Genomic DNA, 17,896 nt, shown 5'->3' with positions numbered 1-17,896 from the left:
GTGTACTAAATGAACAATGATAGAAAAAAAATTGTTTTGTGCCCAAGTATGGCTTGAACAGCCATTCTGTTTTCATACCATTTCACAGAACATTTATTCAAGTAACATGTAGGTTAGTAAAATAGTCTCAATAATTAGAAAGAAAATGACAGTTACCTTTGGCATCAATCTTGAATATACATATTAATGCATTATTAACCAAATTGAACTCCGCACTATCATCTGCAAGAAAGAGGAAGTTCTTGTAATTCAGAACAGAAAGTAACTAGTTAAAGTAACTGCAAGGTTTAGAAATCATTTCTCTTTAACGTGAACTGATAAAAACCACATTAAAGATAAACTTAATCCAACAGCCCTTAACTGCTCCAGACTTTAAAAAATCCTAGATGATAAACTGAATTTGTGCTGCAAAATAATTGAGCTTATGGTTTTCAAAGCACAAAACAATCAAGTTAGGAATAACGTCAAATGCAATCACATATAAACATATGACTTAGGAGCAAGAGTTGGCTCCTCAAGCTTGTTCAATAAAATCAAAGCTGAATGGACTGTGAAGGATGAAGGGCCTATGCCCGAAACGTCGATTCTCCTGCTCCTCACCTGACCTGCTGTGCTTTTCTAGCACCATACTTTTCGACTCTGATACCCTTAGTAGCCAACAACATACATTTACCATACAAGGTTTTAAGATTCACGTACCAGGACACCCAGATCCTTCTGTGCTTCTCAGTTCTGTAATCTTTCTAGATTTGAATAATACACTGCTTTATCATTTTCTGTTAAAGTTGACAAGTCCATTTTCCCAAATTATACTTCATTTGCCAATTATTTTCCACTCAGTTAAACCAACTATATTCTTCTGCAGACTTATGACCTCTTCACAACTTAGATACTACTACCTTTTTACGCAAATTTAGCAATCATATATTTGACGCTTTATCCAAGTCATTTTCGGAGACTCTAAATCATTGCTGCCCCAACTATGTCCCAACACTCATCACATCCTGCCAATCCAAAAATGCATTTATGTCCATTTGCTGCTTCCGAATAGCCTGCTAATCCTCTATCTTTCCCTACAACATGGGCTCTTGTTTTATAGCACCTTGTCAAATCTAAGTACAGGACATCCACTGCTATTTATATTGCTTATTTCTTTCTGAAAAATCTCTAATCAATTTGTCAAATATGATATTTCTTTCACAAAGAAATGGCGACTCTGAATGATTGCTTTAAGATTTTCTGTGATAACTTCCTTAATAGTAGGAAGGTTAGCATACATAAACACTGCACGGTCTAGAAAATAGATTAGACTGAAGTGGAGTGATAGAAAAAGAACGATCAGCAAGGCACACAAAAAAGCACCTAAAAGCAAGTTAGAGCACAAACAGGGGTGGTGAGGACAAGCAACAATTAAATATTTGGCAACCCTGGGCGACCAAAACTCTGGTAAGTATCTGCATCTCACAGGAATTCAATTAAATTGTTCAGCTTGTGCTCAAGGCATGAACATTGAGAGATATTAGTAAGGGTAAAAGAGTTACCATCACACTTTGAACTAGGAGGTAGTCACATCCTTTAGATTAAGCAATAATAAATAGAATCATGGAGCGATTACAACACAGTGGAGGTCATATGGCTCCAGCAGCCGGTTGCTCCAAGAACAATTCACCTAGCAATATTGCCAAAGTCCCCATTCTTCAACTTACTCATAGCAGTGTTGCAAATGCTTCATTTCAAAAAATGATTCTGTGCTATTCTGAAACCCACAACTGAGTCTTCCTTCACCACAGACTAGTGCATTCCTCACGTCACTATTGTTTCTTCTGCCATGCATCTTAAATCACTGCCCCTGGTTCTCAATCATCCCTTTCTTCAACTGCTATTCCTAAACTACTTCATCCAGAATACCTTTTGTGAATACCCTCTTAACCTTGTTTCTCAAAGGAGAACCACCCCAAGCGATTTTTTAACTTAGTTCCTCATCCATGAAATCATTCTAGGTTTTTTTGCATCCTTCACATCCTTTCAAAAGTGCGGTGTTCAAATACTCAAGTTGAAGCTCTCCTAATATTTTCACTTAAGCTTTAATAATAGGATGACAGAATAGAGGCATATGCTAAACTTGTAGAAGACATTAGTTAGACCTCAGCTAGATTATTGTCTACAGATTTGGGCGCTACGTTTTAGGAAGGATGTGAGTACACTGGAGAGAGTGCAGAAGAGGTTTTTGAGAATGGCTCCAAGGATAAGAGCTTCAGTTGTGAATATCGAACAGAGGATTTGGGGGTTGCTTTCAATATTATGAGGGGGATATAGATACAGTATAAAAGAATAACCTGTTCAGTCTCATAAAAGAATTGAGAACAAGGTGGCACAGATATGGGGTAAAGGAAAGAGAATGCCATTGAATCATAATGCTTAGAGACGCGTCACAGGCACAGTGGGCTAAACACAGCTTCCTTTTAGAGTGCAACAATTTTGAGAATATCCAGATTCATCATATGGAGAATGGGAAAGGTTGGTGGTGTAATGGTAACATCACTAGAGTAGCAATCCAGAGTCCCTGGTCTTGGAACATGGGATCAAATCCCACCACAGCAGCTGGTGAAATGCAAATTCAATTAAATAAATCTAGAGTTGGAAACTAGGTTTAATGATGTGCCAAGAAACTATCAATTGTTTTAAAAATACACCTGGTTCACTAATATCCTTCAGGGAAAGAAACCTGCTATCTTTACCTGTTCTGGACTACATTAGACTCCAGAATCTCAGTAATGTGGTTGACTGTTATTTGCTATTTTCAGATTGCAATTTCAACAGCAAAAGGAATAGGCCTCAAATGCTGGCCTTGTCAGGAACTCTGGACCTGACAACCGAGGATTTAAAAAATTTTCAGCTCATAGTTCTTCCATGTTTGATATCATCTGCAAATTTTCAAATTGTGCCTTGTACAATAATATTAATATAATTCAGGGAGAGAAAGGATGCCAACATTGACCCACGGAGAACCACAATATAAACTTTAATCTGGAAAAACTGCTATATCTCTTGTTTAAGTTATGCAAATTCAGACTGATATGGACTCAGTTAAAAAGAAAATTCTTCCCAAAGAAATAATGGTGACTAGTTAACCATTTTCCACCTGCTTTGTTCAACTTCATAGGCAGAAAGATCAAATCACAAAATGTACAAACATCATTCATACAATATAAAGCATTGTTATTAATCTTGTAAGAAGTAACACATTTAATGGAATTTTCACAACAGTACAAGGTGAACTAAAGCTCTACATCAAAAACAAAACACATACCAGTTTGTAAAAGCTGTGTTAATATATCTGCAACTCTTGGTAGGTTTTCACCTGTTGCAAACTGAGGCAGTTCTTTAATGGCTTGACGACGAATCTAAATACAAAATTCCACCCTCTTAGATTTTACATATTTGCAATGATGCAAAATTTACTTAATCATACGTATTAGACAATCTAATATTGTCTTATGATAATTCTTCAAAATTTCAGCATTAATTCTTCAGCACTGAGCACATAATTTCTAATGTATTGCTTTTTGAAAGTTAATTGAACAAAATTAATGAAACCAAACTTATGCCAAATGGAAAATCAGAAAGAAAAGAATACAGTTGTATCCTCTTTTTTCACCTTGTCATACCCACCCAATCAAAACCAACAAATTCAGATTGAAATAGAAAAGGAACATAAGCCTTACGGAAAGATCTTCATCCTCACAGAGATCCAACTGGGCATTGATAGCACTATCTGCCAACTCAGGAAAATGTTTGAAGAACTTGGGAATAAATTGCGCTGCCAATCTTTTCTCCTTGGCACCACTCTTCACACCATCAAGAATGCCCTGATATGCATCTTTGTACTGCAAAATAAAAATACATTTTGCCATACTTTGATAGAAGCCCCACATAATATTCAGATCATTCAGCTTAATAGAGATCACTTGTTGCAGAGATTGAGATGCACTCTATGTGGAACTGTGAACTTTCAGAAGCTAGGTTTTATAATACTGGTTTGATACAGGTAACTTCAAAAGAAATCTTATCAGAAGCACAATTTAGATTGTGACCATCAGCTTCTAAGGAGTAATTACTGATAGTCAATAAATGCTCAACCTGCCAGGGATTCCCATATCTCTTGAATGAATAAAATACTTGCGTTCTAAACAATGCATGGTTCTCTCCATTCACTCCCTAGCACCCATCCATATTATGAGCTCTTCATTGGTTCACATGTTCTTTTATTGGCAGATTTTCCAGATGATTTAGCATTATAAAAAGGACCTGTGATGTCATATTTTATTGCTGGTTAAAGACTCAAGTTTGTATTTAATTTTCAGTTCTAAATTTTAGCATCAGAAAATGAATAAAGGGGAAAATCATATTAATTCAACAAAAATAATTAAAGATAAGAACATTAGGAATCAGAGATGTTGGCTCTTCAGCCCAATCCATCTTTGCCATTCAATAAGATCGTGGCTGCTCTGATTGAAGTCTGAATCCATTTTCTTTCCCCACCTGCACTCCACACCCCCATAACTGCATAACCTCCCACGAAACTTTAAGACAACAGACTCAAGATTAACTACACAATTCACAGGACTTTTTATGAGAATGACAGTTTCCATATCAATACAACACACATTTCAATACAAGCAGACAATAGTGGATTCCTGAGCACTTCCCACAGAAAACGTTATCTTTGATAATGACTGGTACATGATGGGAAACACTGCAGTTTATCAACCTGGTTTGGTGTTTGCTTTTAGCAAACTTCCTCTGGGATGTCAGAAAACATAACTTTTACAAATATACAGACTACAATCACTCAAAACTGGTTGACTGAGCAAAGAGCTTAGCAGGTGAATAAAGCTTGCAGTTTTAAGGTGTAACTCAGAAATTGTACACATTTTAAAGATCACCTTGCAGCTGGACAACTCTTATCTGTATTGCAGATGGATACATTTTCACATATTACCAACAGTACCCTGTTTTATGTCACATAAAACAAAATACACGTATTAAGATGGAGGTGTGGTATTTTAAGATACTAAAGGCTCAGGACAGCAAACTCTGGAGATGTATAAGATACATACCTGATCTGCCCATCCAGCACATTAAAACCACTGCCTTCAATAAAGTTTGACTTTTCTAAGTCATCCTTATCAACATAGATGTAGGTTTGCTCACTGAGCTGGAAGGTTCATTTTCAGATGTTTCGTCATCATACTAGGTAACATAGTCAGTGAGCCTCCAGACGAAGCACTGCTGATGATTCCTGCTTTCTAATTATATGTTTGGGTTTCATTGGGTTGCTGATGTCATTTCCTATGGCAATGTCATTTCCTGTTCTTTTTCTCGGTGGGGGGGGGGGGGGGGGGAAGAGACAACCATCAATAATACCCTTACTGGCATAAAATTCACTAAAGAGGAGGAAAACTACAACAAACTGCCATTCCTAAATATCACATTAGAGCGAACAGCCAATGGGGATCTTCAAACCAGCATCTACAGGAAAACAACACATACAGACCAAATATTGAACTACACAAGCAATCACCACAACATCCACAAATGAAGCTACATCAGAACATTATTCCATCAAGCCACCACACACTGCAGCATAGAGGAGCTCCGCAGAGCAGACGAAAATCAATTTATACCCAATGAACACAGTCTGCAACAAATCCAAACACGCAGACAAAACACGTCCTAGCCACTCTCCCCTAAATCAAAGACATCTCGGTAATGACTTCCAGACTACTCAGACCCATTGGCCTCATGGTAGCCCACAAACCCACCAACACACTAAAACAGCACCTAATGAACTTGAAAGACCCCAAACAGACAACAAGCAGAACTAATGTCATTTACAAAATACCATGTAAGGACTGTAACAAACACTACATTGGACTAAAAGGCAGAAAACTAGCCACCAGGATACATGAGCATCAAATAGCCACAAAATGACATGACCCTCTCTCACTAGTATCTTTACATACAGATGAGGAAGGACACCACTTCAACTGGGACAACACATCCATCCTAGGACAAGCCAAACAGAGACATGCATGAGAATTCCTAGAAACATGGCATTCCAACCAGAACTCTACCAGCAAACACATTGAATTGGACCAGATTTACCACCCCCCTAAGAAAAAGAACAGGAAATGGCATCACCATAGGAAATGACATCACCAACCCAAAAAACCCAAACATATAAATAGAAAGCAGGAGTAATCAGTAGTGCTGCGTCCGGAGGCTCATTGAAGACGCTACCTGGTATGAAGACGAAATGTCTGAAAATGAACCTTCCAGCTCAGCGAGCAAACCTCCATCCAGAACCTCAACCTGAGCTACTAATCTTCTCAAAACTTGCTGTTATCAATAATAGCATCTTTAGTTTATTGTTCACAGTACATTATAGTGCTCTTTTCTAAGGGGAAGCAAAATTACGCATGCAGGGCACGTTACATTATTCTATTGCTAGATCATATAGATATGTGATTGAATCTACAAGACGTACATAGTGCTTTTGAGATTTAATGACGGGTCATAGATTAGAATTTTAAAAAAAGTTTAATTTGACAAATTGCAACAAATATGGTCAAGCTATTCTAAATAACAGAAAGCACAGATCAGAACAGCCTAGCATTTTTACACTGGTGCTTTGTCTGTATACATATTGTATACACAAGAATGGCATCCATTTTTAATCAGTTATAAAAACACATTCACAATGGCCAGGCTTCAAAATTAATAGCAAAGCAACAGCTACTGACTTCAAAGAAAACTAGCTTAATAGCTTCGACCATCTACACTGTGGATTTTTCTGGGTTTAATTTGAAAATGGCATAAAGACAAGAGGTCTACCAAGTGTCTGGTAGTGAAGTGTTGGAATAATGTTCTACCAGGCGGCATGGTGGCACAGTGGTTCACACTGCTGCCTCACAGTGCCAGAGACCCGGGTTCAATTCCCACCTCAGGCAACTGTCCGTGTGGGTTTCCTCCGGGTGCTCCAGTTTCCTCCCACAGTCCAAAAATGTGCAGGTTAGGTGAACTGGCCATGTTAAATTGCCCGTAGTGTTAGATGTAGGGGAATGGGTCTGGGTGGGTTGCTCTTCGGAGGGTTGGTGTGGACTTGTTGGGCCAAAGGGTCTGTTTCCACACTATAAGTAATCTAATCTGTCTAGTAGTAGCGATGTAATCAAGCATCACTAAACAGGCAACCACACTAAATTACACTCTCAGACAGCAAACCAGGAAGTAAAATGAACCAATTATCTTGTTCTTAAATTAAATTTTTCTTAAATTGTAGTGGAAAGTGAAATATTATAACCTAAAAGTTAAAATTGGACTTCATCTTAATGGACAAAATTGACATGCCACAAGTATAAAATCAGGTTTCAGAAGCAGCAGTAGTCAAGTAATGAGTATATTGTTCAAACCATTTAAGAAGCTGTCGTAATGTCAAGGGTTTTTGCAGAGAATATTATGGAATAAAAGAATAAAATTGTCTGAAATTCAATGATTCTCAAAGATTTTCACCCAGCAATATATCTCACGCAGCTTACAAACACTGACAGCAACTTCAGCATTTACACTTGAACAAATTCCAGACATTGCTGTCAGTTCCAGAGGTATAATAACTCCAGTATTGTTACTGCTGCAATACCACAGCAATTACATTAAACCTCAAATCAAATGAGACTTTTGAATATAAAATCTTTCTGTAATATTTTGTCACAATTGTCAAAATTTGTTACAAATTTGCACCTCCATATTGAATAAAGTACTGTGTTTCTATATTGAGATATGAACAATAGCAAGGGTATTGAGGCTTTCAAAGACAAACATAGATTAATTACAACGTTAAATGGAAAGAACTCTGAATGCTGGAAATCAGAAACAAAACAAATTGCTGGTAAAACTCAGCAGGTACAGCAGCATCTGTGAACAGAAATCAGAGAAATCCTGTCACTCTTCAGCTTGGAGTTTTTCCAGTAATTTCTGTTTTTGTTTCGTTACAATGTTGTCTGCCATTGGGAAATAAAAATACTAAATATTGAATTGTATTTTGTTTGAATATTACAAATATAAATACAGACAAACAATAGCAAAATTTAAAGCTACGAGAATATCGATCAACGCAGATCAAAGCAACATGTTTCTAGTCGTAGACTCACGCAGCATAGAAAAGGCCCTTTGGCGCATCAACTCTGCACCAAAAACAATTACCACTAAAGGTGCGCGAACCCCAATTTTCAGCACTTCTCCCACATCCTTGTATGTTATGATATTTCACATGCTCATTAAAATATTTTTAAAAGGTTTTAAAATATTTGTTCTATTTCTAGCCTCGACTGCCTTCCCGCGTAGGGCATTCAGATTCCTACCATAATGCTTTTTTTTCTCAAATAGGTCCAATCAAGATTAATTGGCACAAACATTAAGGAAAAAAAATTAGTAGAGAAGAACAAAACATAGGCATTGATCTCTAGAACTGTTGCTGTCCTCACTTTATAAAAATACCACTGATCATGCACCGTAATATATTAAACACACAATATTAAGGCAAATAATACACAACCAATCCTACTGGGTGAAAACAAACTAGTCATTGAGACATCCAAGAAAAAAAATCTATAGATACAAAATAAAACAAGATTCAAGGGGAAAAAAGTTTCCTTAGAATTAGGAGTCTCTGGGACTCTGAATACATCCAGATTAGACTGAAAAATGGATGAAGTAACCAGCTTGAGGGGACATGACAATAGAGTAAGCAGCTGCGACTAGAATGATTTGCTTAAAGGGAGACAAAAACGTCTATGGAAACTGATTGGCTCTTATCCAGGTTGTGACTTGGCTTCACAATGGAAATCACCTGTCACGGATGCTAGTGTGTAAGTTGACCTCCCTGAAGCCTTATGAAATCTCTCTCTAAAAATGGGTGTTGTTTTGTACTGAAATACATAGGTAAAGGCTCAGCCACGATTTTACCAAATGACAGAGCAGGCTGAAGGGCTGAATTGCCTATTCTTCCTCCTAATTCTCAAGCTCATACACATACAAGTAAAGAAAGTATAAAGAGGAACCATGAACTTAGATGGTGGCTACCTAGGGAAACTGCTCTCTGAGCATCTTATACATCTTCATGTATAAGTATGGGGAGGTTGGGAGAGAGGGGGAGTGGACAAGGATGAGCAAGGGGTGAAGTCTGAATGTGGTCAGACCGTATTTAGAGTATTATGAACAATTCTGGCCCTATACCTCAGGAATGATGTACTGGCCCTGGAGCAGGCCCAGAGAGGGTTCATTAGCACGATTTCAGGAATGAAAGTCTTAATGTATGAGGAAAGTTTGAGGACTCTGCGTCTATACTCGATGGAGTTTGGAAGAATGAGGGGGGAATCGAATTGAAACTTAGAGAATACTGAACGGCCTGGACAGAGTGGACATTGGGAAGATGCTTCCATTAGCAACAGAGACTAGGACCCAAGGGTACAGCCTTAGAGTAAAGGGAACAGAGATGAGGAGAAACTTCTTCAGCCAGAGTGTGGTCAATCTATGGAATTCATTGCCACAGAAGGCTAAGGTGGCCAGGTCACTGAGTGTACTTAAGACTGAGATGGATAACTCTTGATTGTCAAGGGGATCAAGGGCTACAGGAGAATGGGGTTGAGAAACTTATCAGCCATGATTGAATAGTAGAACAGGCTTGATGGGCTGAATGGCCTAATTTCTAGAGTTATGTCTAATGGCCTTATGGAAGAGCAGTAGGATGAGTGGAGGGGAAGGTGGGAAGAGAGCGAGGTGGGGTTGGAAGATGATGAGGACCAGAGATGGTTGTTTTTTGGACTGGAGGCTGTGACTAGCAGTGTGTCTCAAGGAACGGTAATGAGGCCACTGCTTTTCGTCACTTACGCAAATGATATGGACAGGGTGGTTAAAAAGGCATTTGGCATGTTGGCCTTAATTGCTCAGTCATTTGTTTATTGGAGTGGGAAGTCATGTTGAGGTTGTACAGGGCATTGGTGAGGCATCTTCTGGTATACTGTGTCCAGTTCTGGTCATCCAGTTATAGGAAGGATATTACCAAGTTGGAAAGCGTTCAGAAGAAATTTACCAGGTATGGAAGGTTCGAGTTATAAAGAAAGACTGGATAGGCTGGGACATTTTTCACTGGAACGTAGGAAGTTGGGAGGGCAATCTGATAGAAGTCTACAAAATAATGAGAGATATAGGTAGAGTTAAAGTTTGTTTGCTTTTCGCTAGCAGCGAGATTTAACAAAGACATAAGAGGCAAAATTTTTTGACAGAGCGTAGTTTGCGTGTGGAATGAACATTCTGAGAAAGTGGTTCAATTACAAGGTTTAAAAGACATTTGGATAGATACGTGGTTTGGAAATGTTTGGAGAGATATGGGCAAGGAGCAGGCAGGTGGTACGAGCTTAGTTTGGGATTACGTTAGGTACAGACTTGTTAGACTGAAGGGTCTGTTTCCATGCTGTACGACAAAATGGGGACGTGAATAAAGGAGGCATTGTTAGTAAGTTTACACATGACAACAAAATTAGTGATGTAGTAGATAGTGAAGATACCACCTCAAAGTGCAATGGACTGTTGATCAAATGGGCTGAGAAGCAGCAGATGGAGTTTACTTGAGATAAATGTGAGGTAGTGCATTTTGGTACAGCAAATCAGGCAGGATTTATAATCTTAATGTAAGAGTGCTGGGGAGTGTTGCCGAGCAAAGAGACCTTGGGGTACAGGTACATAGTACCCTGAAGGTGGCGTCGCAAGTAGGTAGGTACTGAAGAAGGCTTTTGGTATGCTCGGTCAGTGCATTGAGTTGGGAGGTCATGTTGCGGCTGCACAGGACAATGGTTAGGCCACTTTTGGAATTCTGTGATCAATTCTGACTACAGGAAAGCTGCTGATAAACATGAAAGTGGCCAAAAAGGGATTGGAAAGCTTGAGCTACAGGGAGAGGCTGAATAAGCTGGGGCTATTTTCCCTGGAACATCAGAGACAGAGGGGTGGCCTTATAGAGGTTGATAAAAATCAGGAAGGGCATGGAAAGGATGAATAACTAAGGTTCCTCGGGGTAGGAAGTCCAAAACCAGAGGGAACAGGTTTAAGGTGAGAGGGGAAAGATTTAAAAAGGACTTAAGGGGGCAACCTTTCCCAACACAGGGTGGATCAAGAACCATCTGGATGTGTCTATGAATAGAAAAGCTTTAAGGGGACAGGGGTCAAATGCTGAAAAAGGGACAAGATTAATTTAGGATATTTGGTCAGCAAGGACAAGTTGGATTGAAGGGTCTATCTGCATTCTGCACTAATATGTAACTGGATGAGACTGGCGATAAGAGAGATGGGGTGTGGGGCAGGAAGTGTGACTGAGAAGGGGTAGGTGGGAGGAGGGGTGGGGGGGTGCGTGGGGGCAGAAGAGAGGGGGGGGAGAAGAGAGTGGGGGGGGGAAGAGAGAGTGGGGGGGGAAGAGAGAGTGGGGGGGGAAGAGAGAGTGGGGGGGGAAGAGAGAGTGGGGGGGGGAAGAGAGAGCGGGGGGGGAAGAGAGAGCAGGGGGGGGAGAGAGCGGGGGGGGGGAGAGCGGGGGGGGGGGAGAGCGGGGGGGGGGAGAGCGCGCGGGTGGGGGGGGGGAAGAGAGAGCGGGGGGGGAGAGAGAGAGCGGGGGGGAGAGAGAGAGCGAGGGGGGGAGAGAGAGAGCAAAGGGGGTGGAAGAGTGCGAGACAGGGGGGGAAGAGTGCGAGACAGGGGGGGGAAGAGTGCGAGACGGGGTGGGGGGGCGAGCGCGAGACGAGGGGGGGGTGGGAGAGCGCGAGACGGGGGGGAGGGGGAAGGGCGCGAGACGGGGGGGGGGGGGAAGGGCGCGAGACGGCGGGGGGGAAGGGCGCGAGACGGCGGGGGGGAAGAGAGCGAGACGGCGGGGGGGAAGAGAGCGAGACGGCGGGGGGGAAGAGAGCGAGACGGCGGGGGGGAAGAGAGCGAGACGGCGGGGGGGAAGAGAGCGAGACGGCGGGGGGGAAGAGAGCGAGACGGCGGGGGGGAAGAGAGCGAGACGGCGGGGGGGAAGAGAGCGAGACGGCGGGGGGGAAGAGAGCGAGACGGCGGGGGGGAAGAGAGCGAGACGGCGGGGGGGAAGAGAGCGAGACGGCGGGGGGGAAGAGAGCGAGACGGCGGGGGGGAAGAGAGCGAGACGGCGGGGGGGAAGAGAGCGAGACGGCGGGGGGGAAGAGAGCGAGACGGCGGGGGGGAAGAGAGCGAGACGGCGGGGGGGAAGAGAGCGAGACGGCGGGGGGGAAGAGAGCGAGACGGCGGGGGGGAAGAGAGCGAGACGGCGGGGGGGAAGAGAGCGAGACGGCGGGGGGGAAGAGAGCGAGACGGCGGGGGGGAAGAGAGCGAGACGGCGGGGGGGAAGAGAGCGAGACGGCGGGGGGGAAGAGAGCGAGACGGCGGGGGGGAAGAGAGCGAGACGGCGGGGGGGAAGAGAGCGAGACGGCGGGGGGGAAGAGAGCGAGACGGCGGGGGGGAAGAGAGCGAGACGGCGGGGGGGAAGAGAGCGAGACGGCGGGGGGGAAGAGAGCGAGACGGCGGGGGGGAAGAGAGCGAGACGGCGGGGGGGAAGAGAGCGAGACGGCGGGGGGGAAGAGAGCGAGACGGCGGGGGGGAAGAGAGCGAGACGGCGGGGGGGAAGAGAGCGAGACGGCGGGGGGGAAGAGAGCGAGACGGCGGGGGGGAAGAGAGCGAGACGGCGGGGGGGAAGAGAGCGAGACGGCGGGGGGGAAGAGAGCGAGACGGCGGGGGGGAAGAGAGCGAGACGGCGGGGGGGAAGAGAGCGAGACGGCGGGGGGGAAGAGAGCGAGACGGCGGGGGGGAAGAGAGCGAGACGGCGGGGGGGAAGAGAGCGAGACGGCGGGGGGGAAGAGAGCGAGACGGCGGGGGGGAAGAGAGCGAGACGGCGGGGGGGAAGAGAGCGAGACGGCGGGGGGGAAGAGAGCGAGACGGCGGGGGGGAAGAGAGCGAGACGGCGGGGGGGAAGAGAGCGAGACGGCGGGGGGGAAGAGAGCGAGACGGCGGGGGGGAAGAGAGCGAGACGGCGGGGGGGAAGAGAGCGAGACGGCGGGGGGGAAGAGAGCGAGACGGCGGGGGGGAAGAGAGCGAGACGGCGGGGGGGAAGAGAGCGAGACGGCGGGGGGGAAGAGAGCGAGACGGCGGGGGGGAAGAGAGCGAGACGGCGGGGGGGAAGAGAGCGAGACGGCGGGGGGGAAGAGAGCGAGACGGCGGGGGGGAAGAGAGCGAGACGGCGGGGGGGAAGAGAGCGAGACGGCGGGGGGGAAGAGAGCGAGACGGCGGGGGGGAAGAGAGCGAGACGGCGGGGGGGAAGAGAGCGAGACGGCGGGGGGGAAGAGAGCGAGACGGCGGGGGGGAAGAGAGCGAGACGGCGGGGGGGAAGAGAGCGAGACGGCGGGGGGGAAGAGAGCGAGACGGCGGGGGGGAAGAGAGCGAGACGGCGGGGGGGAAGAGAGCGAGACGGCGGGGGGGAAGAGAGCGAGACGGCGGGGGGGAAGAGAGCGAGACGGCGGGGGGGAAGAGAGCGAGACGGCGGGGGGGAAGAGAGCGAGACGGCGGGGGGGAAGAGAGCGAGACGGCGGGGGGGAAGAGAGCGAGACGGCGGGGGGGAAGAGAGCGAGACGGCGGGGGGGAAGAGAGCGAGACGGCGGGGGGGAAGAGAGCGAGACGGCGGGGGGGAAGAGAGCGAGACGGCGGGGGGGAAGAGAGCGAGACGGCGGGGGGGAAGAGAGCGAGACGGCGGGGGGGAAGAGAGCGAGACGGCGGGGGGGAAGAGAGCGAGACGGCGGGGGGGAAGAGAGCGAGACGGCGGGGGGGAAGAGAGCGAGACGGCGGGGGGGAAGAGAGCGAGACGGCGGGGGGGAAGAGAGCGAGACGGCGGGGGGGAAGAGAGCGAGACGGCGGGGGGGAAGAGAGCGAGACGGCGGGGGGGAAGAGAGCGAGACGGCGGGGGGGAAGAGAGCGAGACGGCGGGGGGGAAGAGAGCGAGACGGCGGGGGGGAAGAGAGCGAGACGGCGGGGGGGAAGAGAGCGAGACGGCGGGGGGGAAGAGAGCGAGACGGCGGGGGGGAAGAGAGCGAGACGGCGGGGGGGAAGAGAGCGAGACGGCGGGGGGGAAGAGAGCGAGACGGCGGGGGGGAAGAGAGCGAGACGGCGGGGGGGAAGAGAGCGAGACGGCGGGGGGGAAGAGAGCGAGACGGCGGGGGGGAAGAGAGCGAGACGGCGGGGGGGAAGAGAGCGAGACGGCGGGGGGGAAGAGAGCGAGACGGCGGGGGGGAAGAGAGCGAGACGGCGGGGGGGAAGAGAGCGAGACGGCGGGGGGGAAGAGAGCGAGACGGCGGGGGGGAAGAGAGCGAGACGGCGGGGGGGAAGAGAGCGAGACGGCGGGGGGGAAGAGAGCGAGACGGCGGGGGGGAAGAGAGCGAGACGGCGGGGGGGAAGAGAGCGAGACGGCGGGGGGGAAGAGAGCGAGACGGCGGGGGGGAAGAGAGCGAGACGGCGGGGGGGAAGAGAGCGAGACGGCGGGGGGGAAGAGAGCGAGACGGCGGGGGGGAAGAGAGCGAGACGGCGGGGGGGAAGAGAGCGAGACGGCGGGGGGGAAGAGAGCGAGACGGCGGGGGGGAAGAGAGCGAGACGGCGGGGGGGAAGAGAGCGAGACGGCGGGGGGGAAGAGAGCGAGACGGCGGGGGGGAAGAGAGCGAGACGGCGGGGGGGAAGAGAGCGAGACGGCGGGGGGGAAGAGAGCGAGACGGCGGGGGGGAAGAGAGCGAGACGGCGGGGGGGAAGAGAGCGAGACGGCGGGGGGGAAGAGAGCGAGACGGCGGGGGGGAAGAGAGCGAGACGGCGGGGGGGAAGAGAGCGAGACGGCGGGGGGGAAGAGAGCGAGACGGCGGGGGGGAAGAGAGCGAGACGGCGGGGGGGAAGAGAGCGAGACGGCGGGGGGGAAGAGAGCGAGACGGCGGGGGGGAAGAGAGCGAGACGGCGGGGGGGAAGAGAGCGAGACGGCGGGGGGGAAGAGAGCGAGACGGCGGGGGGGAAGAGAGCGAGACGGCGGGGGGGAAGAGAGCGAGACGGCGGGGGGGGAAGAGAGCGAGACGGCGGGGGGGAAGAGAGCGAGACGGCGGGGGGGAAGAGAGCGAGACGGCGGGGGGGAAGAGAGCGAGACGGCGGGGGGGAAGAGAGCGAGACGGCGGGGGGGAAGAGAGCGAGACGGCGGGGGGGAAGAGAGCGAGACGGCGGGGGGGAAGAGAGCGAGACGGCGGGGGGGAAGAGAGCGAGACGGCGGGGGGGAAGAGAGCGAGACGGCGGGGGGGAAGAGAGCGAGACGGCGGGGGGGAAGAGAGCGAGACGGCGGGGGGGAAGAGAGCGAGACGGCGGGGGGGAAGAGAGCGAGACGGCGGGGGGGGAAGAGAGCGAGACGGCGGGGGGGAAGAGAGCGAGACGGCGGGGGGGGAAGAGAGCGAGACGGCGGGGGGGAAGAGAGCGAGACGGCGGGGGGGAAGAGAGCGAGACGGCGGGGGGGAAGAGAGCGAGACGGCGGGGGGGAAGAGAGCGAGACGGCGGGGGGGAAGAGAGCGAGACGGCGGGGGGGAAGAGAGCGAGACGGCGGGGGGGAAGAGAGCGAGACGGCGGGGGGGAAGAGAGCGAGACGGCGGGGGGGAAGAGAGCGAGACGGCGGGGGGGAAGAGAGCGAGACGGCGGGGGGGAAGAGAGCGAGACGGCGGGGGGGGAAGAGAGCGAGACGGCGGGGGGGGAAGAGAGCGAGACGGCGGGGGGGAAGAGAGCGAGACGGCGGGGGGGAAGAGAGCGAGACGGCGGGGGGGAAGAGAGCGAGACGGCGGGGGGGAAGAGAGCGAGACGGCGGGGGGGAAGAGAGCGAGACGGCGGGGGGGAAGAGAGCGAGACGGCGGGGGGGAAGAGAGCGAGACGGCGGGGGGGAAGAGAGCGAGACGGCGGGGGGGAAGAGAGCGAGACGGCGGGGGGGAAGAGAGCGAGACGGCGGGGGGGAAGAGAGCGAGACGGCGGGGGGGAAGAGAGCGAGACGGCGGGGGGGAAGAGAGCGAGACGGCGGGGGGGAAGAGAGCGAGACGGCGGGGGGGAAGAGAGCGAGACGGCGGGGGGGAAGAGAGCGAGACGGCGGGGGGGAAGAGAGCGAGACGGCGGGGGGGAAGAGAGCGAGACGGCGGGGGGGAAGAGAGCGAGACGGCGGGGGGGAAGAGAGCGAGACGGCGGGGGGGAAGAGAGCGAGACGGCGGGGGGGAAGAGAGCGAGAGGGCGGGGGGGAAGAGAGCGAGACGGCGGGGGGGAAGAGAGCGAGACGGCGGGGGGGAAGAGAGCGAGACGGCGGGGGGGAAGAGAGCGAGACGGCGGGGGGGAAGAGAGCGAGACGGCGGGGGGGAAGAGAGCGAGACGGCGGGGGGGAAGAGAGCGAGACGGCGGGGGGGAAGAGAGCGAGACGGCGGGGGGGAAGAGAGCGAGACGGCGGGGGGGAAGAGAGCGAGACGGCGGGGGGGGGAGAGAGCGAGACGGCGGGGGGGGAGAGAGCGAGACGGCGGGGGGGGAGAGAGCGAGACGGCGGGGGGTGGGGAGAGCGAGACGGCGGGGGGTGGGGAGAGCGAGACGGCGGGGGGTGGGGAGAGCGAGACGGCGGGGGGTGGGAGAGCAAGATGGCGGGGGGGTGGGGAGAGCGAGACGGCGGAGGGGGGGGAGAGAGCGAGGGGAGGAGAAGAGTGAGGGAGTGAGTAACGGGAGTGGGTGTGACGGGGTGGTGGGGAGGGGACTGGACCTGGACTAAAGCCTGAGCCAACAGTGAATCCGACAGCACCTCCCTGTCCCGTGCCCCCAGGCCCGTCCTCTCTCCCCAGGACCCTGTCCCCAGGCCCAGGACCCTGTCCCTAGGCCCAGCCCCTGTCCTCAGGCCCGGCCTCTCTCCCCAGGCCCCTGTCCTCAGGCCCGGCCTCTCTCCCCAGGCCCCTGTCCTCAGGCCCGGCCTCTCTCCCCAGGCCCCTGTCCTCAGGCCCGGCCTCTCTCCCCAGGCCCCTGTCCTCAGGCCCGGCCTCTCTCCCCAGGCCCCTGTCCTCAGGCCCGGCCTCTCTCCCCAGGCCCCTGTCCCCAGGCCCGGCCTCTCTCCCCAGGCCCCTGTCCTCAGGCCCGGCGTCTCTCCCCAGGCCCCTGTCCCCAGGCCCGGCCTCTCTCCCCAGGCCCCTGTCCCCAGGCCCGGCCTCTCTCCCCAGGCCCCTGTCCCCAGGCCCGGCCTAAACAAAGCGCATTCACCGCCTGTTTTCCGCCGCCCGCGCACTCACCTGGCCCACATTCTCCGTGGCGTCCGCCAGAATGCCGTAGTTACGGTACAACTCCTCCACCGTGGTCATTGTTTAATCTCCCCCCCCGCCCCCGGCACCGACTGTACTGCGGTTACTGATGAGACCGTGAGACCACCACTCAACACTCTTCGCTGCCGCCTGTCAATCAAGCGGTAAACCTCGCGACAACCTCACAGTCCTCCGGCGACACCGCCACCTTGCGCCCGGGAGTTCCTCCACTGACACCGCCACCTTGCGCCCGGGAGTTCCTCCACTGACACCGCCACCTTCCGCCCGGGAGTTCCTCCAGTGACACGCACCTTGCGCCCGGGAGTTCCTCCACCGACACCGCCACCTTCCGCCCGGAAGTCCTCAAGCCTCATCGCCTCCTTCCACCAGGGCGTCCTCACACGACACCGCCACCTACCGCTCGGAGAAAGTGAGGACTGCAGATGCTGGAGATCAGAGGCTAAAAA

The 17,896-nt window shown here is 51.2% G+C and overlaps 1 protein-coding gene across 1 annotated transcript in view; it reads right to left on the bottom strand.

Moving 5' to 3' along the window:
* api5 (apoptosis inhibitor 5) overlaps window positions 1-17,610 on the bottom strand; it is a 30,926-nt gene extending 13,316 nt beyond the window's left edge. Inside the window, exons 1-4 of the mRNA XM_072592664.1 lie at window positions 17,421-17,610; window positions 3,726-3,887; window positions 3,311-3,404; window positions 157-222 (exon numbers count right to left, since the gene is read on the bottom strand). Of these exons, the coding sequence (XP_072448765.1) occupies window positions 157-222; window positions 3,311-3,404; window positions 3,726-3,887; window positions 17,421-17,489 (391 nt within the window). The 5' untranslated portion in view covers window positions 17,490-17,610. The remainder of the gene's footprint in view (window positions 1-156; window positions 223-3,310; window positions 3,405-3,725; window positions 3,888-17,420) is intronic.
* Window positions 17,611-17,896: the final 286 nt, after the last annotated feature.

Source organism: Chiloscyllium punctatum, chromosome 22 (genome assembly GCF_047496795.1).
Source record: "Chiloscyllium punctatum isolate Juve2018m chromosome 22, sChiPun1.3, whole genome shotgun sequence".
In the NCBI taxonomy this organism is placed as follows: Eukaryota; Metazoa; Chordata; class Chondrichthyes; order Orectolobiformes; family Hemiscylliidae; genus Chiloscyllium; species Chiloscyllium punctatum.
This window is presented reverse-complemented; position numbering and strand designations above follow the sequence as displayed.